Consider the following 26,146-nt stretch of genomic DNA (forward strand, 5'->3'; position numbering starts at 1 on the left):
AGCTGACTAATCTATTAATAACTGAAAACTGCAGCTGACTAGTCTATTAATAACTGAAAACTACAGCTGACTAGTCTATTAATAACTGAAAACTACAGCTGACTAGTCTATTAATAACTGAAAACTGCAGCTGACTTGTCTAATAATAACTGAAAACTACAGCTGCCTAGTCTATTAATAACTAATAACTACAGCTGCCTAGTCTATTAATAACTGAAAACTGCAGCTGACTAGTCTATTAATAACTGAAAACTACAGCTGACTAGTCTATTAATATCTGAAAACTGCAGCTGACTAGTCTAATAATAACTGAAAACTACAGCTGACTAGTCTATTAATAACTGAAAACTACAGCTGACTAGTCTATTAATAACTGACAACTACAGCTGACTAGTCTATTAATAACTGAAAACTGCAGCTGACTAGTCTATTAATAACGGAAAACTGCAGCTGACTAGTCTATTAATAACTGAAAATTACAGCTGACTAGTCTATTAATAACTGAAAACTACAGCTGACTAGTCTATTAATAACTGAAAACTACAGCTGACTAGTCTATTAATAACTGAAAACTACAGCTGACTAGTCTATTAATAACTGAAAACTGCAGCTGACTAGTCTAATAATAACTGAAAACTACAGCTGCCTAGTCTATTAATAACTAATAACTACAGCTGCCTAGTCTATTAATAACTGAAAACTGCAGCTGACTAGTCTATTAATAACTGAAAACTACAGCTGACTAGTCTATTAATATCTGAAAACTGCAGCTGACTAGTCTAATAATAACTGAAAACTACAGCTGACTAGTCTATTAATAACTGAAAACTGCAGCTGACTAGTCTATTAATAACTGAAAACTACAGCTGACTAGTCTATTAATAACTGAAAACTACAGCTGACTAGTCTATTAATAACTGAAAACTGCAGCTGACTAGTCTAATAATAACTGAAAACTACAGCTGCTTAGTCTATTAATAACTAATAACTACAGCTGCCTAGTCTATTAATAACTGAAAACTGCAGCTGACTAGTCTATTAATAACTGAAAACTACAGCTGACTAGTCTATTAATAACTGAAAACTACAGCTGACTAGTCTATTAATAACTGAAAACTACAGCTGACTAGTTAATTAATAACTGAAAACTACAGCTGACTAGTCTATTAATATCTGAAAACGGCAGCTGACTAGTCTAATAATAACTGAAAACTACAGCTGACTAGTCTATTAATAACTGAAAACTGCAGCTGACTAGTCTATTAATAACTGAAAACTACAGCTGACTAGTCTATTAATAACTGAAAACTACAGCTGACTAGTCTATTAATAACTGAAAACTGCAGCTGACTAGTCTAATAATAACTGAAAACTACAGCTGCCTAGTCTATTAATAACTAATAACTACAGCTGCCTAGTCTATTAATAACTGAAAACTGCAGCTGACTAGTCTATTAATAACTGAAAACTACAGCTGACTAGTCTATTAATATCTGAAAACTGCAGCTGACTAGTCTAATAATAACTGAAAACTACAGCTGACTAGTCTATTAATAACTGAAATCTGCAGCTGACTAGTATATTAATAACTGAAAACTGCAGCTGACTAGTCTATTAATAACTGAAAACTACAGCTGACTAGTCTATTAATAACTGTAAACTACAGCTGACTAGTCTATTAATAACTGAAAACTACAGCTGCCTAGTCTATTAATAACTAATAACTACAGCTGCCTAGTCTATTAATAACTGAAAACTGCAGCTGACTAGTCTATTAATAACTGAAAACTACAGCTGACTAGTCTATTAATATCTGAAAACTGCAGCTGACTAGTCTAATAATAACTGAAAACTACAGCTGACTAGTCTATTAATAACTGAAAACTACAGCTGACTAGTCTATTAATAACTGAAAAACTGCAGCTGACTAGTCTATTAATAACTGAAAACTACAGCTGACTAGTTTATTAATAACTGAAAACTGCAGCTGACTAGTCTAATAATAACTGAAAACTACAGCTGACTAGTCTATTAATAACTGAAAACTACAGCTGACTAGTCTATTAATAACTGAAAACTACAGCTGACTAGTCTATTAATAACTGAAAAACTGCAGCTGACTAGTCTATTAATAACTGAAAACTACAGCTGACTAGTCTATTAATAACTGAAAACTGCAGCTGACTAGTCTAATAATAACTGAAAACAACAGCTGACTAGTCTATTAATAACTAAAAACTGCAGCTGACTAGTCTATTAATAACTGAAAACTACAGCTGACTAGTCTATTAATAACTGAAAACTACAGCTGACTAGTCTATTAATAACTGAAAAACTGCAGCTGACTAGTCTATTAATAACTGAAAACTACAGCTGACTAGTCTATTAATAACTGAAAACTGCAGCTGACTAGTCTAATAATAACTGAAAACAACAGCTGACTAGTCTATTAATAACTGAAAACTACAGCTGACTAGTCTATTAATAACTGAAAACTACAGCTGACTAGTCTATTAATAACTGAAAACTACAGCTGACTAGTCTATTAATAACTGAAAACTGCAGCTGACTAGTCTAATAATAACTGAAAACTACAGCTGCCTAGTCTATTAATAACTAATAACTACAGCTGCCTAGTCTATTAATAACTGAAAACTGCAGCTGACTAGTCTATTAATAACTGAAAACTACAGCTGACTAGTCTATTAATATCTGAAAACTGCAGCTGACTAGTCTAATAATAACTGAAAACTACAGCTGACTAGTCTATTAATAACTGAAATCTGCAGCTGACTAGTATATTAATAACTGAAAACTGCAGCTGACTAGTCTATTAATAACTGAAAACTACAGCTGACTAGTCTATTAATAACTGTAAACTACAGCTGACTAGTCTATTAATAACTGAAAACTACAGCTGCCTAGTCTATTAATAACTAATAACTACAGCTGCCTAGTCTATTAATAACTGAAAACTGCAGCTGACTAGTCTATTAATAACTGAAAACTACAGCTGACTAGTCTATTAATATCTGAAAACTGCAGCTGACTAGTCTAATAATAACTGAAAACTACAGCTGACTAGTCTATTAATAACTGAAAACTACAGCTGACTAGTCTATTAATAACTGAAAAACTGCAGCTGACTAGTCTATTAATAACGGAAAACTACAGCTGACTAGTTTATTAATAACTGAAAACTGCAGCTGACTAGTCTAATAATAACTGAAAACTACAGCTGACTAGTCTATTAATAACTGAAAACTACAGCTGACTAGTCTATTAATAACTGAAAACTGCAGCTGACTAGTCTAATAATAACTGAAAACAACAGCTGACTAGTCTATTAATAACTAAAAACTGAAGCTGACTAGTCTATTAATAACTGAAAACTACAGCTGACTAGTCTATTAATAACTGAAAACTACAGCTGACTAGTCTATTAATAACTGAAAAACTGCAGCTGACTAGTCTATTAATAACTGAAAACTACAGCTGACTAGTCTATTAATAACTGAAAACTGCAGCTGACTAGTCTAATAATAACTGAAAACAACAGCTGACTAGTCTATTAATAACTAAAAACTGCAGCTGACTAGTCTATTAATAACTGAAAACTACAGCTGACTAGTCTATTAATAACTGTAAACTACAGCTGACTAGTCTATTAATAACTGAAAACTACAGCTGACTAGTCTATTAATAACTGAAAAACTACAGCTGACTAGTCTATTAATGACTAAAAACTACAGCTGACTAGTCTATTAATAACTGAAAAACTGCACCTGACTAGTCTATTAATAACTGAAAACTACAGCTGACTGGTCTAATGGTTTCTAGTCTTTGGGGGTTCTATTCTGTTAAGTCCATAATATGTGTAGAAATATGTACCTTTTTTCTGGCTTCTTTGTCTTTAGGTGGCGGTTGATATGGACAAAACTGTTCTGATCCCATCTTTGTAACCCAATCATGAACTTCTATGTCCAGCAGAGGTGCTCTCAAGTCGGGATTAGGTTCAATACAAGAATGTAGTAATTCACGACAAACTAATTCAAAAATACATGAATTTATTGATTAGAAATTAACATTGCATCTTGGGTGTGTCAACTTACAATGTGTTGGGTGTGTCAACTTACCAGGTGTTGTATGTGTCAACTTACCAGGTGTTGGGTATGTCAACTTACCAGGTGTTGCATGTGTCAACTTACCAGGTGCGGGGTGTGTCAACTTACCAGGTGTTGGGTGTGTCAACTTACCAGGTGTTGCATGTGTCAACTTACCAGGTATTGCATGTGTCAACTTACCAGGTGTTGGGTGTGTCAACTTACCAGGTGTTGTATGTGTCAACTTACCAGGTGTTGCATGTGTCAACTTACCAGGTGTTGGGTATGTCAACTTACCAGGTGTTGCATGTGTCAACTTACCAGGTGTTGGGTGTGTCAACTTACCAGGTGTTGCATGTGTCAACTTACCAGGTGTTGCATGTGTCAACTTACCAGGTGTTTGGTGTCAACTTACCAGGTGTTGCATGTGTCAACTTACCAGGTGTTGCATGTGCCAACTTACCAGGTGTTGGGTGTGTCAACTTACCAGGTGTTGGGTGTGTCAACTTACCAGGTGTTGCATGTGTCAACTTACCATGTGTTGGGTGTGTCAACTTACCAGGTGTTTGGTGTCAACTTACCAGGTGCTGCATGTGTCAACTTACCAGTTGTTGCATGTGTCAACTTACCATGTGTTGGGTGTGTCAACTTACCAGGTGTTGGGTGTGCCAACTTACCAGGTGTTGGGTGTGTCAACTTATCAGGTGTTGGGTGTGTCACCTTACCAAGTGTTGCATGTGTCAACTCACCAGGTGTTGAGTGTGTCAACTTACCAGGTGTTGGGTGTGTCAACTTACCAGGTGTTGCATGTGTCAACTTATAATGTGTTTGGTGTCAACTTACCAGGTGTTGCATGTGTCAACTTACCAAGTGTTGCATGTGTCAACTTACCAGGTGTTACATGTGTCAACTTACCCGGTATTGCATGTGTCAACTTACCATGTGTTGGGTGTGTCAACTTACCAGGTGTTGCATGTGTCAACTCACCAGGTGTTGAGTGTGTCAACTTACCAGGTGTTGTGTGTGTCAAATTATCAGGTGTTGCATGTGTCAACTTACCAGGTGTTGGGTGTGTCAGCTTACCAGGTGTTGCATGTGTCAACTCACAAGGTGTTGCATGTGTCAACTTACCAGGTGTTGGGTGTGTCAACTTACCAGGTGTTGCATGTGTCAACTTACCATGTGTTGGGTGTGTCAACTTACCATGTGTTGCATGTGTCAACTTACTAGGTGTTGGGTGTGTCAACTTACCAGGTGTTGGGTGTGCCAACTTACCATGTGTTGCATGTGTCAACTTACCAGGTGTTGGGTGTGTCAACTTACCAGGTGTTGCATGTGTCAACTTACCAGGTGTTGCATGTGTCAACTTACCATGTGTTGGGTGTGTCAACTTACCAGGTGTTGCATGTGTCAACTTACCAGGTGTTGGGTGTGTCAACATACCAGGTGTTGGGTGTTTCAACTTACCAGGTGTTGGGTATGTCAACTTACCAGGTGTTGCATGTGTCAAATTACCAGGTGTTGGGTGTGTCAACTTACCGGGTGTTGGGTATGTCAACTTACCATGTGTTGGGTGTGTCAACTTACCAGGTGTTGTATGTGTCAACTTACCAGGTGTTGCATGTGTCAACTTACCATGTGTTGGGTGTGTCAACTTACCAGGTGTTGCATGTGTCAACTTACCAGGTGTTGGGTGTGTCAACATACCAGGTGTTGGGTGTGTCAACTTACCAGGTGTTTGGTGTCAACTTACCAGGTGTGAGATGTTCCATATCCTTTTGATGAATAGTAGTCAGTCCATATTGTATCTGTTGCAATAACTTTTGTCTTCTATGTGGTTCAGTATATAGCGTAATAAATGGTAGTTTTCCCACTACCATGGCATACATATTAATACCCCTGAATCAACAAAAGATACAACATATTAAATCATGTGATTGGCATGTGATTGACATGTGAGTGACATGCGAGTGACATGCGAGTGACATGCAAGTGACATGCAAATGAAATGCAAGTGACATGTGAGTGACATGTGTACAGGTTATTCAAATGTACTAATCCAAAAATTTTCAAAATAACAGAACATGACAGATACGTTTAGTAGTTGGTGCAGTTTGGATAGATATTTATCATTGTAATTGGCCTGTAGTATTAAAGGTGGTTTTATCTATCCATTTCTTGTAGTCCTCTAGTTATAGTTTTTTGTTTTATACAATCAATAATGGGAGTCTTCAGATAATTCTCTGCTGCAACATCATCAAGTTTTGAGGAGTGTCACTTTCCCTTTTGACACTTCCCTGTAGTTCCCTTGTCATGAGTTGACAAGCCCTCTATGAGCCCCCCCCCCCCTCCTTCCAGTCAATCATAATTCATTAAAGATACATGCAGGTTACTTACAGACTCCATATGTCCACTTCAGATGCATACTGTGTTCCCATTACAAATAATTCCGGTGCTGCGTACTCAGGTGAACCACAATGTGTTTGTAATAGTCCATTGGATTGAAAAGTATTACTCAAACCAAAGTCTGCAAAATCAATTTTGAAACATGCACATGAATACTCTCTTTCTAGATTTGATTAGTATAAAAGTATAATTTGTGTAGTATAAAAGAAATATCAAAACAGTGTAGCCATTTTCAGGAAAACAAAAAGTAAGAAAATTGAAGTTATCAACACTAAATGAAATAATCTGATAAAAGAATAAATCGAACAAACTTGACAGCTAGTGGTCCATTCAAGTATGGGGGTAAAATAGAACATGCGTTCATGACAGCGAACGCACGAGGAGGCACAGGGGCAATAGTGATTAATATAGTGCAGGCTGATCGGCCGGAAGCAGGTATTTTTCAGAGTTTCGGAGCGAGGATAATTAAGTATAATGAACTATGCTTGCATTACATACATAACAAACTGTTTCAATTCGATAATTTCTATTATTTTGTCTTTTGAACAAGAGTAAGGCTCTGTACTGGGGCATAGTCATTCCGCCCTATATACTTCTATGTATTGACTTCAGCAACCAACCACACGAATAGATCGTCAGGACTCTGTGAGCAAACTCAGGCCGAGAATGGACCGCGGGAGCATGCAGGTAAAGTACATGGTCTGCGGACTAATGACACCCCTAAAAACCCCGTCATCCATTTAACCATACGACAGCAATATGTTTATAACATATTATAATTAGCCAATTTCACACTGTAATGCATCATGCATCTGTCGGCGCCGCGTACGCCGTGTTTTGACAATCGTGATTTTTCGGCCCGGTTGCTCGGCAACCAAGGCCACATACTTACCCACTATCTTGATATTCCGCTTATTTTGATCCAGTATTATGTTTTCCATTTTCAAGTCTCTGTAATTGAAGTAAATATCAGAAATTACTTGCAGCAAAAACCATGACATTTGCAGAATTGTGAAACACACATTCAACACTGGTCAAATTTCCCAAGTGGTAACAAACGGCGAAACTTGTGTTTTTTCTTCATTTGTTTCACGTAGAGGGCGGGCTGCGCACAAGTCTTATTTGCAACACATTCCTAATACGTGTATGACCTTGTCTTGAGTGCCATGACCATGTCCACATTGTTAACACACTAGTGTCTAGAGAAATATCAACCGTCTGTAGTTTACGACTGTGCATTGGCATATGTACAACGTGGAACGTAGTGACTTCGGTTCCTTTGCGCGACAACTGACCGTTGACTATAGTATTTTAATAATACAACATATAAGATGAAACATATAAGATGTTGTAATAACAAGTCAAGTATTTCAAAATTGGATTTATACGAAGAAAATCGCAAGACAAAATTCCACTGTTCAAGTTCAAGTTCAAGATTCACAAAGCATCCAAGATGGCGTCAATGGACAAAGACAAAGAGAACTTTGCAGATCAAACCAAACAAACCAAACAACGCCGTGTTGTTCGTTCTACAAAGGACGCTAACTTTATCCACGAATCTGAAATTACGAAGAAAAATCAGACCACTGACGTAGAAGATGTCACCCCTGTAACCTATTCTCAACGCCGAGGAAAAGACCTTATCCCCGACGAACAGGACACAGTAACCCATTGGCGTAATAAACACAGCGACGCAAGCCATCCTGAAATTAACGACGTTTGCTACAGAACAACACCTGCTCGAATTATAACCTGGATAGAAGTAGCAAAGACCAGATATAGTAACGTCTTTCAGGACAAAAACAATATTAACATGCAATGGTGTAACATTTCCGGAGGTACTCAAATGAAGTGGGTAGATCGACGCCGTGACGAAGACAACAGCAAACAGGTCACTGTCAGTTTCTATTATTCATCTGGCGTCATTTATATCCAAGGTAAATATATCTTACAGTGGTCTAAACGTGAATATCCTGCCCTTAAAGCAAAAGTACATGAATTTCTTTCTGAATCGGTGACGAAAGAGTGCGAGAGCAACAACAGACAACCAAAATATAAACAAGCAAACCAAGATGGCGACGCACAGTCGGCACGTGAACCTATCGCCCAAAATGGCGGCGACGGCGTTCATAACTGCAACGCAACAACTATCCCTGATGATATGCTATGTATATGCTCTCCACAACCTCAAACTGATGTGATCACCAATACGGAATCACAGATACCAGTATCAGAAAACACTAGCCAATCCATATCAGAATCAGTCAACCAAGCCAGTGATCTTCAGAATACAACAAAACAGACACCTATTCGCTCAAAATCACATCTACTAAACAAAGCAAGAAATGTTATTCTAAACAAGGAATCCAACTTCCGGGAAATTATAGAAGATATCGAAGACAGATATATAGACATCAACAATAAACTTGATGATCTACAACAGGAAAAACTGGACAGCAAGGCAAAGTTTTCCTCACATGACAAATTAACGGCAAGCTGTCAGAGTGAGATCAAGAATTTACAAACATCACTAGACAACATCAACGCCAATGTACTCAAGAACAATAACGACATAACTAAACTGAACAAAAGCTTCAATAGGATGCATGACACACAATCACAGATATTAACCATGTTGAAAACCATACAACGCAATTATGCTCTTACGGAAAACAAGAACGTTGCCTATGTTAACGAAGCAACACAGACAAGATTTAATACAACCAATTCCGAAAAGTCGCTAACAACTGCCAATGCCACAACACAAACAAATCCACCTCTCCAAACAACACCTCCGGTCGAAGAAACCTCAAATCTAAATATTGACGCTACACCATTTATCATCAACATCCCGGTGAAAAACTCCTATGACATTCTGAGAGAGGACCATCAAGATCCACTACAATCTACCTCAGCAGATGACAGTGCTAACTCTACTGGTGATTCCAAATATGCCATGACCCATACCTCCAAGACTACAAACTCACAAAAAAAGGACTTCCACGGAACACCGACTGAAAAAAACAAAAACAATCAAAGTCCATCACACAAAAATGCATACAATACTGTTATTATTGGCGACTCTATTATCAAGCACATTGATCCACGTAAATTCTCAACAGTCAGGAAAACCCATGTCAAAGCGTTAAATGGAAAAGGTATTAGCGAGGTGACAACTTATCTGGAAAACTCAAGTTTCAAGAACCCACGTAACATAGTAATACATGTTGGATCTAATGACCTGGACAGAACTACAGAGTCAAAGAAAGAAGCACTTCTCGACAACTACCATCAGAAATTTGTAAACCTGATTGACGTCACCCGTAAAACATATCCACAGAGTAGAATATTCGTCTCTAGTATTCTACCCAGAATTGACAAAGCCCAGTTTAACACAACAGCAACTAGTTTCAACTCATCCTTACAGTCATTATGTGAAGACACAGCGGATGTGCACTTTATACAAAACAATCTACTTGACGCAACAAACAATATTAAATCGTACTTGTACGAAGACAAAGTGCACCTAAATGACAGAGGAACTAAATTCCTAGTCACCAACTTCAAACGTAATATATATCAGACCATCATAAAACGTACAGATGCTACAGAGCAAAGAATGGATCAAGGCAAATCACAAGATTACGATTTTAACACCAACCCTTTGGGCCAGCAAAACACTAAACACAACATGGAGCGAAACAATGGTCACAGAAACAAAGAGCAAACAACACTCAACAGAAGAAAACACAGTAGACAATATTCATTACTTGATGACCTACTTACCAGCCTGGCGAGCTATATAAAAAAACAATAGATTCAATGAACTCACTCCAAAAAATTCTCATTTTAGAAAACATTTTCTGACCTAGAATTCAGGTATTGTGTGCTTTCAATGTATTTTTTTTTATATGATGAATGTTGCTAATAAGCCCTCCCTTAAATGTACTTCCTGGAACATTCATGGTAGTTTAGATCTCAAAATTAGAGATAATAACTTTTTAGATCTTATTAGTGACTTTGATATTATTAGTCTGGTGGAAACCAAAACGGGTGCAGATTCCTGTATCCAATTGCCAAATTTTTGCCATTTTCATTCATTTCGAGCTGATAAACACAAAAAAGCCCGCTCTAACTCGGGAGGAATCATTGTCTATTTCAGAAACACTTTAAAAAAGGGCATTAAACAAGTGAAGAGTGGAAGTGATGATTTTCTCTGGCTGCTCCTAGACAAAGAATTTTTTAATCTTGACGAGGATATTTATTACGGCACCATTTATCTTAGCCCGCAGTATTCAAGTATTTTTAAATGGAAAGACGCAAATTTATTTCAAGTATTGGAGGATGATATTAATAGATATTCAAAACGTGGTTCAGTTATTCTATCAGGCGATTTCAATGCCAGAACCAAAAACATTATGGAATTGACCTCTTTCAGTAAAATTAACTATCAGTCATCTGCTCCAAATATTAACATTAGAAAAAGGGCATCTCAAGACTTGGCAGTAAAAAATCATTATGGTGACTCATTGTTGGATCTATGTTTATCCGCAGAACTAACCATCCTCAATGGTAGATGTATAGGAGATAAAACTGGCAAGTACACTTGTCATCAAACTAAAGGCAGCAGTGTAGTTGACTACACTATTGTTAGCAATAATCTATTTAACAAAATTAATCTATTCTATGTTCACCCTCTTAATTTATTACTCTCAGATCACTGCCAAATAACTTTTCATCTTCAAACAAATGCAATTTACACAAATAATATTTCGAAAATAACACACTCCCACAGTGATAAATTAGTACATGAAACTGACACTTACATTTGGAATAGCGAGTCAAATTTGATATTCAACCTAACGCTACAAAGCAGAGATATTACAAATTTAATTAATAACTTTAACATTAAACATTTTGACAATACACAACAATCAATTGATGAGGCAAATACTATGCTTTCAAGTATTTACATTGAAGCAGCTGGCAGATGTCTGAAAAAACATATCAGGAGAAAACCAAAAAAAAATAAATGTAAACCAAAATGGTTCAACAAGGACCTATATAATCTAAAGAAAGAAATTTTGGGTATCTGCAGTAAATTTAGTGCAAACCCATACAACATTAAACTGAGAGAAAAATGCTACAGTCTGAAGAGGGAATACAAGCGGCTAATAAAAAAGAAAAAGAGAGATTTTAAAAATGATATATTGAACAAGCTCGAAAGTTTTAGTGAATCAAACCCCAGTGAGTACTGGAATTTATTAAGAGAGCTAAAAGACACCAAAATAAATAATGACTCTGATAATGTTGACAGTCAAACCTGGTTTGAACATTTTAGGAAACTGAGTAAAGAAACAAGTAATACAATGAGCGAAAACTCATTGCAGCTACAACTAAAAAATCATGAATCACTCTCTCTACCTAAAGCCAACTTAGACAAGTACATCTCACAATTAGAAATCCAAAATGCTATAACTAAACTCAAAAATAAAAAAGCTCCAGGCGCAGATAAAATTACCAATGAAATGATCAAGGCCAGCAGGAACCCACTAATAAAACCACTACAAAAACTATTCAATTTAATCCTGCAGAGTGGATACATCCCTAATCGCTGGAATTTAGGTATGATCACTCCTATTTTCAAAAAAGGAGACAAAACAAATCCAAACAATTACAGAGGCATCACACTTCTTAATAGTGTCAGTAAACTTTTCACCTCCATTCTTAAGCAACGGCTTTTGAAACATCTAAAGGAAAACAACACAATTATCAGAGAACAAATAGGATTCATGCCAAACTGTAGCACCAAAGACCATTTATTTGTCCTCAAACAACTAACCACAAAATACCTGAGCAACAAAAAGACTTTGTTTGCTTGTTTCATTGACTTCCAGAAAGCCTTTGATTCCATCTGGCATCTAGGTCTCTTCTGGAAACTTATCCAAAGTGGTATTACAGGTAAATTCTACAACATCATAAAATCCATTTATCTGAACTCAACAGGATGTGTTAAACTTAAACAGTGTGTAACAGACAGCTTCACAATTAATAGAGGAATTAGACAAGGGGATGGACTCAGCCCACTCCTTTTCAATATCTATGTAAATGACATTAAAACATCATTAGACTTGGCTCATAATGACCCACCAAGTCTCCTAAACACAAGTCTCCCATGTCTGCTATATGCAGACGACTTTGTAGTATTATCCCAATCACATACTGGCTTACAAAATGCCATAAATTCTCTTGAAACTTACTGCCAGAAATGGAAACTCAATATTAATATCTCTAAGTCAAAAATCATCATGTTTAGTAGGTCAAAAAAATCACAGGACAAACTAAAATTCTATGTTGATGGAAAGGAACTTGAAAATACAAAAACCTACACATACCTCGGCATTAAACTACACAAATCAGGTAAATTCATCGGAGCACAAGAAGACCTCAGAGCTAGAGCAATGAAGGCATGTTTCAAAATGAAACAAATGCTATTCTCAGAAAAACTAACTCCAATCAAAACATACTTAAAAATGTTCGATGCAATTGTAAAACCAATTATGCTTTACTGCAGTGAAATTTGGACGAGCGAGAACATCAATAAATCGCATCTAATGGCAAATCTGTCAACACCAATGGAAAAAGTACAAATACATTTCTGCAAATACCTTCTAAAAGTAAATAGCAAAGCAAGTAATTTGGCAAGCCTACTAGAGTTGGGAAGATATCCTCTCCTAGCATCAAGCTTAAAATATATGATCAAATATTGGATCAAAATTAATAATTCTAACCCAAATTCGCTAGTACATGAAGCTTACAATCTTGGGATACATCTTGATAAAAAAGGAAAAGACAACTGGGTAACAGACATAAAACAAATTTTAGAAAATTTAAATATGGGTAATATTTGGGAAAACCATAAATCTCTTGATGAAAAACAAATCACTGAAACAGTAACGCGCAAACTAGAACAATCCTTTGAAATACATAGTACAGAAACATTACACGATGACAATAAAGGTAAAAACCATAAAAACAAGTTACGAACCTATAGGAAAATTAAAACAGAATTTGCATATGAAAAATATCTCACCACAATCAAAAATCCAAATCATAGAGCAGCTATGACAAAACTCAGAATAAGTGCTCATACCCTTCAAATCGAAAGGGGCAGATATAATAACATTTTAGCGGAGGACCGAATTTGCCCAGTTTGTGACAAACAGGAAATTGAAAACGAAAAACATTTTCTTCTCAATTGTGATTTATACAAGAAGGAACGAGAAATCATGATCAAGAATATTAAATACAATATAAGCAACTTGGGGACGGATGACGAAAAACTTACAAATATACTAAAAATTAAAAATGACAAAACAATCATTGAACTAGGAAAATTCATCCACACTTGTTTCAAATTACGACAAGAAAAAATCTTAAAATGCCAGTTGCCTCAACCAACCGCCAAATAATTTAATTTTATTTTTTATTTTCTATTGTCTTTGAATTTCTTGTGTTATTTTTTATCTTTTTTGTATTACTTTATTGTATTTTCAACTAAGATCCCACTCCGGGATACGGTTTCAATAAAGATTATTATTATTATTATTATTATTACAACAGATAAATTTGTTTTGAATATTAAAATAATCCGGATACAATATTTTCCACTTTTTGTTCACATTCGTCAACATTCGAAATGTCCGCAATATTCTATTCTATTCTATTCTATTCTATTCTATTCTATTCTATTCTATTCTATTCTATTCTATTCTATTCTATTCTATTCTATTCTATGTGAGAGTGGTATGTGAACGGAAGTGAATCGTCTGCACCAAGACTTAATAGGATTCTATAAATAGCTTTATTCCGGTAGGTCATCGAAACAGTGAACGAGTCGTGTTACAAGTCATTAGCGATGTATAGATGGGCTGGCCTTCAAAGTAAATTGATATCACGAGAAAGTCAAACAACAACAGGTAAAAACACCGAATGTTCATCCCTTCAATATTGACATTGTTACGCCTCCATGTGATGACACCATTCAACACCGCTGTACTTTGTCTCTGGTGTACGTGGTATACAAAGTCTGGGGGCAAACATGTCACAGTATGCATTGGATGCCGCCAAAGAAGTCGTCTCAATGTACTGATTATTATAACTCGAGGTAATTTCATCAATTAGATCGGCTTTACGATCCCTCGAGGCAAGGTCCGACAATCGCGTTGCAAGTAATAACTGTAGCCTGTGTACTGGCTTTATCATGTCCCTGGCTGCTGGCCAATGCTCATAAAACAATTTCACGATTCAGGTATTTTCAAACTCCGAATGCTTTTTTGTTTTTTACCGGCAGACATATCACACACAAAACATGTTTTATCACTCCTCAACTTCAATGTCAACTTCACCGGCGTTACCAAAGTAACATTTGACCATCATTTACCGTAACCAGACAACCACATCACTGGCCAGAAAACAGAGACAGTGTAACATTATATATGTACACGTTCTGCCAGTATTGACAAGAAACAATCCTGTTTAGATTACAGCCGATAGGAAATACCAGAAATGCTTTACGATTAGTCAGTTCAACAAAGTAACAGTTGACACTTGTACTATGTATGTGAGTAGCCATGCGTGCTAGCCGGAGTGGTCAATGAACAAAGTCTATACAATTAAATTTAACACCCTCCCTCCCCCGGGCAAAATAAAAAAAAAGATATATAAGTTGTAACTAAGTTATCATATCCACCTTTCGAAATAACGAGAACACGTGACCAGGAGGCCAAATAACTCCTAATATTTCAAGCATTAAGGTAAACTGGTGATTGTTTAACTTAAGACAGGCGTGTAAAGGCAACACATCAAGTCAAGACACGCTGGCTACATTGTGTTGTATGGCTAATGAAGGGGAAATATACGAGGGTAACTACAATAACATTGCTGTCGATCGACGGTCTATGCTATAATACAATGACCATTGTTTTCAATATACTGCTAAAGTAATGTGAAGCGCCCTCTTTCGCCAGACGTTGCATTGTACGTTTAAATGCAATTCTTTTAAAATGTTTTGGGTAATGATTACTATAGCAAATACAAAGCAAAATAATCGTTACTGTTCAAAAATAATATTATTTTATTTACAGCTAATATTTGCTGTTATGGCTAGAGCGCATAGCTAGATAGTGCTCGTAAATGTGACTACCAGTCATTGTAACTATTTAGTTACTGCTTACATCCACTAATCGTAACTACCAGTCATTGTAACTATTTAGTTACTGCTTACATCCACTAATCGTAACTACCAGTCATTGTAACTATTTAGTTACTGCTTACAGCCACTAATCGTAACTACCAGTCATTGTAACTATTTAGTTACTGCTTACATCCACTAATCGTAACTACCAGTCACTGTTCAGTCACTAATAATAACTACCCGTCACTGTTCAGTCACGAATAGTAACTATCCGTCACTGTTCACGGTCACTGATTGTAACTACCAGTCACTAATTGTAACTACCCGTCACTGCTCGTAGTAAATAATCGCTACTACTAGACACTGTTCGCAGTAACTAATCATAACTACCCATCACTGTTCACATTCACTGATCGTATCTACCAGTCACTGTTCGTAACTACCAGTCGCTGTTCGTAGTCACTAAGCTTAACCACCCGTCACCATTCACATTAACTGGTCGTATCTACCAGTCTCTAAGCGTAACTATCCGTCACTGTTCGTAGTCACTAATCGTAACCACCCGTCACTGTTCGTAGCCACTAAGCGTAACCACCCGTCACTGTTCACATTAACTGATCTTATCTACCAGTCACTAAGCGTAACTGTCCGTCACTATTCAAAGTCACTAACCATAACTACTAGTCACTGTTCGTAGTCACTAAGCTTAACCACCCGTCACTGTTCACATTAACTGATCTTATCTACCAGTCACTAAGCGTAACTGTCCGTCACTGTTCAAAGTCACTAACCATAACTACTAGTCACTGTTCGTAGTCACTAAGCTTAACCACCCGTCACCATTCACATTAACTGGTCGTATCTACCAGTCACTAAGCGTAACTACCCGTCACTGTTCAAAGTCACTAATCGTAACTACCCATCACTATTCACAGTCACTAATCGTAACTACCCGACACTGATCGTAACTAACCGTTATTGCTCACTGTCACTGATCACAGCGGTATTTATATTTTAGTATTTGGTATTTATTTTCGCTATTTCCACTGGAGGGATGAATCAGTGAAAATACCATTTTTTCTATATTTTACGTTTAACTCATCATAAATCAAAGAAAACAAACTTCATACATACAGTAAAATGTCTTTTTCAGCAAAAATTAATTCTAGCTAAAAACAGTATTTTACAATAATTAAATGTATGTCAAAGCGAGTTTGTGTGAAAGTTATTGACCTTGGCCGTACATGTACTTATCTGATTGACATATGTTAGACAGGCCTTCCATATTGTTCCGGGCGTTGTTTGTTTATGTTTTGTATATAAATACCCTGCCCGTGAAATGAGTTGACCACGCATCTGCGGTGGTCTCTTAAGAATGCCACCCCATTTAGAATACGTCGCCTCCCGATGTTTGCGTTCATTGATGACTTTGGGAGGTTTTCGATGATTATAAAACGATTAATTTATTTTTTGACAGTAACTTTTGGAAATACAATAATATAACTTAATAACAGAAGTAGTACGCTGGTGTTAAGGTGGTAGATATATATGAACCAAACAAACTCATCATGTGACGTCATAATACAGCCTCCATCACGTGATACTCAGGCATGTGACGTTTATTGCCTCTGTCCGTATTAATGGCACGGCACTAATTTGAAAAACATCTGAAGGACACGGTACATCAGAACGAGGACGTGTCTTGTTGTACTATCAGACGACTGTATCGTGTCTCGGCGTGACTAGATAAGACAAGTCCGCGTTAAAATGACGTATATATTCCCACATTCAGAATGTTATCAGCAACACCGTGTATTCTCGTCCATTTAAGTCGATATTACAATGATTTGTTTAGACATACTGGTGAGATTAGACACCGAGCTTCCCATTCCGTGTCCAAAATAACACTGCAACATCTGAATAGATAATCAGAGGTTTATTATAGATGCTTAAAATAAATAAAAATGAAAAAGAGATTGTTGGCAATATATTGACAGTGCAACTGGAGGAAGTTTCCGAGATAAACTTCCCATATAATGTTCAAACAAATTAGTTGTCAGACAAATCTGCTTAGTGACGTCACACAGCAGTGACTTACTCCAAACCCGTCATTGCATTTTGCGCGATCACGTTCACATTGTTGTTATTTACCACCCTTTACAAGACATATTATTTGTGGCCTGTTCAATCTCATATTACCACAGATACCCCTCTACGACAGTTGAGCTGCAGGGCAAACCTTATATTTTATTTGATTGAACTGTTTTAGCCCCAGGCTTATCTTGACACAGCGTTCATAACACCATTGCCAACTTTAGGTCTGATTTGCCGCCAGTCATGGAATACGCCGCCACGGTATCAGTTACTACTAGACTAACAAGTCATATACTTCCACATATGTACCACATTTTTAAATGCTCTAACTTATCAACGACGAAAATCAACAATATCCAATATCTTTCTTGGTGTCACAACACTCATACAATGTTAATTATGTAATTGAGTGATATTACAGACGTCAAAAATAGGCTTCTTGTTACAAAACCATGTGTATGATATAAGCACTAAATTACTATTAACATGTATGTCTTTATATATTCGATATGTCGTATTTATACCATACATGTATTCACGATTATTATCCTTTCTGGATATATTCAATAATGTAAACATATTTGAAACGTTCAATCAACATATGATCTATCATCAGCAACCTGCCACGACTGGGATAAAAAATGTGTACGAAATGTGTATGTATGCGTAAAACGCGTTGCTGACACGTTTCTTACGAATAACGCTAAACACACGTTTTCAATAACAACACAACCGCTTAATTTCAAATTTTGAACATTAAACTTTATTTACAAATCTCGTATTTTATGCATATGTGGAGACAAGCAGCAGAAACCCATTAACTTTTGATCGATATTTCCCAACAACATGATGATATTGATAACAATAGGTGACGGAGACTACTGGGATGTGGAAGATAAATAAATAAATAGTGAACCTAATTTGGTATGGACATTCAGCGTAACATTTAAATGTGTCCACAACACGTCTTATACTGGTATGTGAAAAGATAGACGCCATTTTCATATAAAAAACAAAACATTACGTGTTTTAAGAAACGTTGCTCACCGTTCAAAACAGTAATCTATTTTACTGATTTGTACACTGTATCCAACTACTAGTACTTTGTATCCATTCTTTATGCAAGCAGGCAGTGGCGGATCCAGCAAAATGTACTGGGGGGGGGCTTCGCTTAACATTACGGAGCGAAAATCGCAGAGAGGCTATGCGTAATTAATCCAGATGATATGAATCGTCATGCGTTTTTTGGGGGGACATGACCCCCCTGCCCCCCTCTGGATCCGCCATTGCAGGCAGGTTATACGCACTGATAATGCATGGACTGCTAAGTTAGTATTGTATGTACGGATTTACATTACAGGGGTTTATGTCTCGTATTTAGTTTATTTTGTTTGCGTGGCTAGATCGCTTAATGGGTTTCTATAGACAATTACAACATTGTTGTATCAAACAGAGGCAGTCATAAATAGTTCACACCAATGTAAACAATCAAATACTGATATAACTGGTGTCTGCAAAGGATCAATGTTTGACAGTATATTAGCAAATGGACCCAGTATCCCGGATGTATGTACACATGGGAGTCTCAATGCGAATCAAGCTGATGTATGTCTTATTCACATTTAGTCAAATGTTATGTCGCCCTCTATTTCCCCCATGACCTCTACTGCGAACTCATCTACAACCAATTTTCATTGTGTTCGACATGAAAACTCGTAATATGTATTTGAATATATGCATTGCACAGGGTGGCACACTGGGAATAAGAAACATTTGAATAATTGGATTTAGGGGTTGGGACTTTGTGCAGTTTAGTGTAAATATTAAGATGAGTTATTCTCGTGAGATTTCCCAGGGGACGAGAATTCCATGAAATGGAAGTAAGTTGGATTTTGCGCCTTAATATTAATATAGCTAGAGTTATTTTATTACGCGAGGGATAGTGCGTTAGCGTGGCCCCAACAATCCATTTAACGTTAACTACCTGGTGGGAAGGCGACATTAGTTGTCGCCATCCTTGTTAACACGCCAATTTATTTCACTCGACAAGTGCATATTATGACGTACAGTCAGTCTCAACGTCCACTGCTTTGCCCACTCACGTTGCATTTTAATATATTTAGGTTTTTCTCTGCTGTCAAATTATTTCTAGTAGCGTTGAGCAGGAATGAGACCACACGACGGTTGAATTAATTCATAGATACCGGACGTAATTGCAGCAAATGTGTGCACGAATTTACAGTCTAAGCGGTTTTAGCTAAAAGTACGATTTGGGTGAAACTGATGGAAACTGGCAGGTTACACTTCGACCTTTGAACTATTGACCCATATTTAAGTATATAATGGATAGCTCGTGACACCGCATGAGACGTAAGTTTAATGCAATGTAATGAAAATTGGAAACCGATGTTGAAATTGTAGTACACTTAACTCCTGGGATGTAATCAACCTGGCCGTAATAGAGACCATCTAAATAGTGTCAACTGCCTGCATCCACCACAGTATTTCTTGCAAGAATTTCTATGTACTTATAATTAAATAAATAAATAAAAACCACATTTAACAGCATATCAACCTAGAATTCAGTTAGTCAAGAGACAGTATTAATCTCACATCAGCCTAGAATTCAGTTAGTCAAGAGCCTCTATTACTCTCACAACAGCCTAGAATGTAGTCAGTCAAGAGCCACTATTACTCTCACATCAGCCTAGAATGCAGTCAGCCAAGAGACAATATTACTCTCACATCAGCCTAGAATGCAGTCAGTCAAGAGCCACTAATACTCTCACATCAGCCTAGAATGCAGTCAGCCAAGCGACTGTTACTCTCACATCAGCCTAGAATGCAGTCAATCAAGAGCCACTATTACTCTCACATGCAGTCAGTCAAGAGACACTATTACTCTCACAACAGCCTAGAATGCAGTCAGTCAAGAGACAGTTTTACTCTCACGTCAGCCTAGAATGCAGTCAGTCAAAAGACAGTAATACTCTCATATCAGCCTAGAATGCAGTCAGTCAAGAGCCACTATTACTCTCACATCAGCCTAGAATGCAGTCAACCAAGAGACAGTATTATTCTCACAACAGCCTAGAATGCAGTCAGTCAAGAGACAGCATTACTCTTATATCAGCCTAGAATGCAGTCAGTCAAGAGCCACTATTGCTCTCACATCAGCCTAGAATGCAGTCATTAAAAAGACAGTATTACTCTCATATCAGCCAAGAATGCAGTCAACCAAGAGACAGTATTACTCTCATATCAGCCTAGAATGCAGTCAGTCAAGAGACAGCATTACTCTTATATCAGCCTAGAATGCAGTTAGTCAAGAGACAGCATTACTCTCACATCAGCGTAGAATGCAGTCATTAAAGAGACAGTATTACTCTCATATCAGCCTAGAATGCAGTCAGTCAAGAGCCACTATTACTCTCACAACAGCCTAGAATGCAGTCAACCAAGAGACAGTATTACTCTCATATCAGCCTAGAATGCAGTCAGTCAAGAGACAGCATTACTCTTATATCAGCCTAGAATGCAGTCAGTCAAGAGACAGCATTACTCTCACATCAGCGTAGAATGCAGTCAATAAAGAGACAGTATTACTCTCATATCAGCCTAGAATGCAGTCAGTCAAGAGCCACTAATACTCTCACATCAGCCTAGAATGCAGTCAGCCAAGAGACTGTTACTCTCACATCAGCCTAGAATGCAGTCAATCAAGAGCCACTCTTACTCTCACATGCAGTCAGTCAAGAGACAATATTACTCTCACATCAGCCTAGAATGCAGTCAGTCAAAAGACAGTATTACTCTCACAACAGCCTAGAATGCAGTCAGTCAAAAGACAGTATTACTCTCACATCAGCCTAGAATGCAGTCAGTCAAAAGACAGTATTACTCTCATATCAGCCTAGAATGCAGTCAGTCAAAATACAGTATTACTCTCACAACAGCCTAGAATGCAGTCAGTCAAAAAACAGTATTACTCTCATATCAGCCTAGAATGCAGTCAACCAAGAGATAGTATTACTCTCATATCAGCCTAGAATGCAGTCAGTCAAGAGACAGCATTACTCTTATATTAGCCTAAAATGCAGTCATTAAAGAGACAGTATTACTCTCATATCAGCCTAGAATGCAGTCAGTCAAGAGCCACTAATACTCTCACATCAGCCTAAAATGCAGTCAGTCAAGAGCCACTATTACTCTCACATGCAGTCAGTCAAGAGACAATATTACTCTCACATCAGCCTAGAATGCAGTCAGTCAAAAGACAGTATTACTCTCACAACAGCCTAGAATGCAGTCAACCAAGAGACTGTATTACTCTCATATCAGCCTAGAATGCAGTCAGTCAAGAGACAGTATTATTCTCACATCAGCCTAGAATGCAGTCATTAAAGAGACATTATTGCTCTCACATCAGCCTAGAATGCAGTCAACCAAGAGACATTATTGCTCTCACATCAGCCTAGAATGCAGTCAACCAAGAGACTGTATTACTTTCATACAAGCCTAGAATGCAGTCAGTCAAGGGACAGTATTACTTTCACATCAGCCTAGAATGTAGTCAGTCAAGAGACAGTATTGCTCTCACATCAGCCTAGAATGCAGTCAGTCAAGAGACAGTATTACTCTCACATCAGCCTAGAATGCAGTCAGTCAAAAGACAGTATTACTCTCATATCAGCCTAGAATGCAGTCAGTCAAAAGACAGTATTACTCTCACAACAGCCTAGAATGCAGTAAACCAAGAGACAGTATTATTCTCACATCAGCCTAGAATGCAGTCATTAAAAAGACAGTATTACTCTCATATCAGCCTAGAATGCAGTCAGTCAAGAGCCACTATTGCTCTCACATCAGCCTAGAATGCAGTCAACCAAGAGACAGTATTACTCTCATATCAGCCTAGAATGCAGTCAGTCAAGCGACAGTATTACTCTCATATTAGCCTAGAATGCAGTCATTAAAGAGAGAGTATTACTCTCATATCAGCCTAGAATGTAGTCAGTTAAGAGACAGTATTACTCTCACATCAGCCTAGAATGCAGTCAGTCGAGAGACATTATTGCTCTCACATCAGCCTAGAATGCAGTCAACCAAGAGACAGTATTACTCTCATATTAGCCTAGAATACAGTCATTAAAGAGAGAGTATTACTCGTATATCAGCCTAGAATGCACTCAGTCAAGAGACATTATTGCTCTCACATCAGCCTAGAATGCAGTCAACCAAGAGACAGTATTACTCTCATATCAGCCTAGAATGCAGTCAGTCAAGAGACAGCATTACTCTCATATCAGCCTAGAATGCAGTCATTAAAGAGAGAGTATTACTCTCACATCAGCGTAGAATGCAGTCAGTCAAGAGACAGTATTACTCTCATATCAGCCTAGAATGCAGTCAGTCAAGAGACAGAATTACTCTTATATCAGCCTAGAATGCAGTCCGTCAAGAGACAGCATTACTCTCATATCAGCCTAGAATGCATATACCTACAAGAATAACAATGATCATTACCCATACGGCTTTGCGGGTCTACTCAAATCATTGGTCAATTTACTGCCAAATATCCATTAACGCGTTGAGATTGGTCATGTTGTTTTCAACTGTCATTTAAAATTGACAAATCATCAAAACATTTATGATTCGTGAAATTATCTGTATAGATGAATATACTGATTAATACATTGTGTAGTTTTATCCTTGTGTTCCAGTGGTTTAATTGGATAACCAATGCATTCGCTGATCGCGACTACAGTGATATAAAATTCTTAGTTCTAGTGATTTACATCAGGGTCGACAGTTCCCTGGCATATCGTATTACTGACCCATCGTTTTCATGGCAACATCACATTAGGCATACTGACACAATCGTTTTCATGACAGCATCTCTATGCTAGTGTCACATCATTGGTAACGGAAGTCGTATATTATATTATATTGCCAACATTATTACGACAATATTATATCAAGCAAGCCACTGTGATTGTTGTCATCCCAAAATGCGTCAATACTTGCAGTTACTGACACCCTAGGGATGGGGCTGACACCGCATCAATATATAGTCGTCTAATCACAACTCAAAATCGTATAGCTTATATACTTTATAGTTCAGTTGCGAGTTTATATGCCGATACTTTCAATCTAGATGCGAGTTATTTTATTATCACATTCATGTGACGTTTATCACATATCTAACTAAAGGTTATTGGAGTAAACTGGATCACATCACAATTACCATGGAAACTGGCTAGGGGAATAGACAACCCATCGTCGTCAAAACAATAATTACAATACAAAACACATGTACCGCACGCTGAGCAGGCCTCTGCCATACAGCTGCACTTCAAAAGCGCCACACGACGTGAATTCACAATCCCACCAATACTAAGGATAGAATGAAAATCTTCTTTTTTATATATTTAGGAATTACTCATAACCACATATTGTGTAATCTTGTCACGTACATATGGGGATTACAATGTGGTTGTTTATCGACAGCTTTTTGTGATTGGTGAGAGACAACATTGAATTCCGGGTGACTGGCGAGAGACCACATTGGATTCCTGGTGACTGGCGAGAGACCACATTGGATTCCTGGTGATGATTGGTAAGAGACCACGTTGTATTCCCGATGATTGGTGAGAGACACCATTGAATTCCTGGTGATTGGTGAGAGACCACGATAGAATTGTGGCGATTGGTGAGACAACACGTTGAATTCCTGGTGATTGGTCAGAAACAACATTGGATTCCTAGTAATTGGTGAGAGACCACATTGAATTTCTGGTGATCGATGAGAGACAACGAGAGATTTGTAGTGATTGATGAGAGACCAAGTGGAATTTGAACGATCATGATGAAAAACAACACATGAACGCTCATGATTCTTGATAAAAGTTTTGCAATGCTCATTTTAGTTTTCCACTCCCACAATTCCTTAAAATGGCTAGTAACGCGACGCTTACTTGATGTAAGTTAACAGGTCTTTCTTTGTCAAACTTGATTCCCAACTTACAACATGTCGTAGCAATGTCATAGGACGAAGACTATAACAATTGCAACCATCGCACCATTTCTTGTTGTCTCCGGCCACTAATTTCGGACTCTGATGACACGACAGATGGTAAATGTATTACACTATCCTAATATCCTGTCCGTAATATGACGACATTCTGAATATTTCTTGGGTCGTCTTGAGTTTGTTCCATTATAATATCACAAGTGTAAATAAACAATGTATTTACAGTTGTACTATTAAACACTTAATAAAATATAAATAAATATTGATACATCTCATTGAACTTGGCATGGAATTCCCCATCATTAGTTCAATATAAATATCACTTCTTGACACTGCCAAAACACCTGTAATAAATTAATAATTAGGCGGTGTTGAGCATTGTCATACATGTAACTACTTGCCACCCTCAACGTTCAAAATTGATAGGTTCAGCGAACCCAACAAAAACACGTTTTACGTTGAAGGTCACGGTGCCTGTCCTTACGTACATTCAACCAATATTAAAACCGTTAACAGGAAAATAATAAGGCTACATAAAAATATCCCTCTCACTGTGTGCCTACGTAACGCTACGTCTATTTCCTGTGTAGTGTTCTACAGCATACCAATCACTTATAAAGCAGGGTCTCGGCTAGTCCCCCTCGTCTCGTCTTGGGTAGTACGCGGAGAATGCCTGCACCTGACATACAATGGACACAAATGACATTCACTGAGCTTGCAATGATAATGCGACCATGGCCAACTTGTTTATTTGTGAAGGTCGTAAATCAATACAATATACTTCCTCAACTCTTTAAAGTATTACGGAGGTCCGTTACACACGCAGATCGCCATTCACCGACATGAGTGATTTTCGCCTGGTTACACGTGGCTAATGTACCAATAGACATCGACTACATTTTTAATTGCCACTGTTTTATGCGGGAAAGCCTATGTACTGATAAGCCGACATTAGTCATGTGTGTACGTGAGGAAATCCGTCCATGCCGTGTTACAGTCGTGACTCACTCAATAGGAAAATACCTTGAAAACCTTTAAAATAGGACGAAACTCACAATAAAAAAATCATCGTTTGAATTTTCTGTTCAACTTACAAAATAATGAACTCAGTGTCAAATTGTTTTAAAAGACAGTTTTTTTATTATAGCTCAGCACGACCAGAATTGTTACAACTTCAGGTACCTGTCGACATCTCAGATTGGTATCGGCGTCTTTGATGTCAGGAAGGTGGGCCAATACGTGAAGCTGAACGTTTCTATAATACCACAGTGAGATGCAACGTGTCACCATAACACTTCGCCCACTTTTGTAGCA

The 26,146-nt window shown here is 37.5% G+C and overlaps 1 protein-coding gene across 2 annotated transcripts in view; it reads right to left on the reverse strand.

Moving 5' to 3' along the window:
• Positions 1-26,146, reverse strand: part of LOC102800518 (uncharacterized) — a 66,411-nt gene that overhangs the window by 23,454 nt on the left and 16,811 nt on the right. For both annotated transcript variants that reach the window (XM_085492707.1, XM_085492706.1), the window contains exons 4-7: positions 7,402-7,460; positions 6,501-6,630; positions 5,857-6,002; positions 3,892-4,046 (exon numbers count right to left, since the gene is read on the reverse strand). In XM_085492707.1, coding sequence (XP_085348833.1) covers positions 3,892-4,046; positions 5,857-6,002; positions 6,501-6,630; positions 7,402-7,460 — 490 coding nt within the window. The remainder of the gene's footprint in view (positions 1-3,891; positions 4,047-5,856; positions 6,003-6,500; positions 6,631-7,401; positions 7,461-26,146) is intronic.

The sequence above is a fragment of the Saccoglossus kowalevskii genome, chromosome 18 (assembly GCF_978046115.1).
Source record: "Saccoglossus kowalevskii chromosome 18, keSacKowa6.1, whole genome shotgun sequence".
Lineage (NCBI taxonomy): Eukaryota > Metazoa > Hemichordata > Enteropneusta > Harrimaniidae > Saccoglossus > Saccoglossus kowalevskii.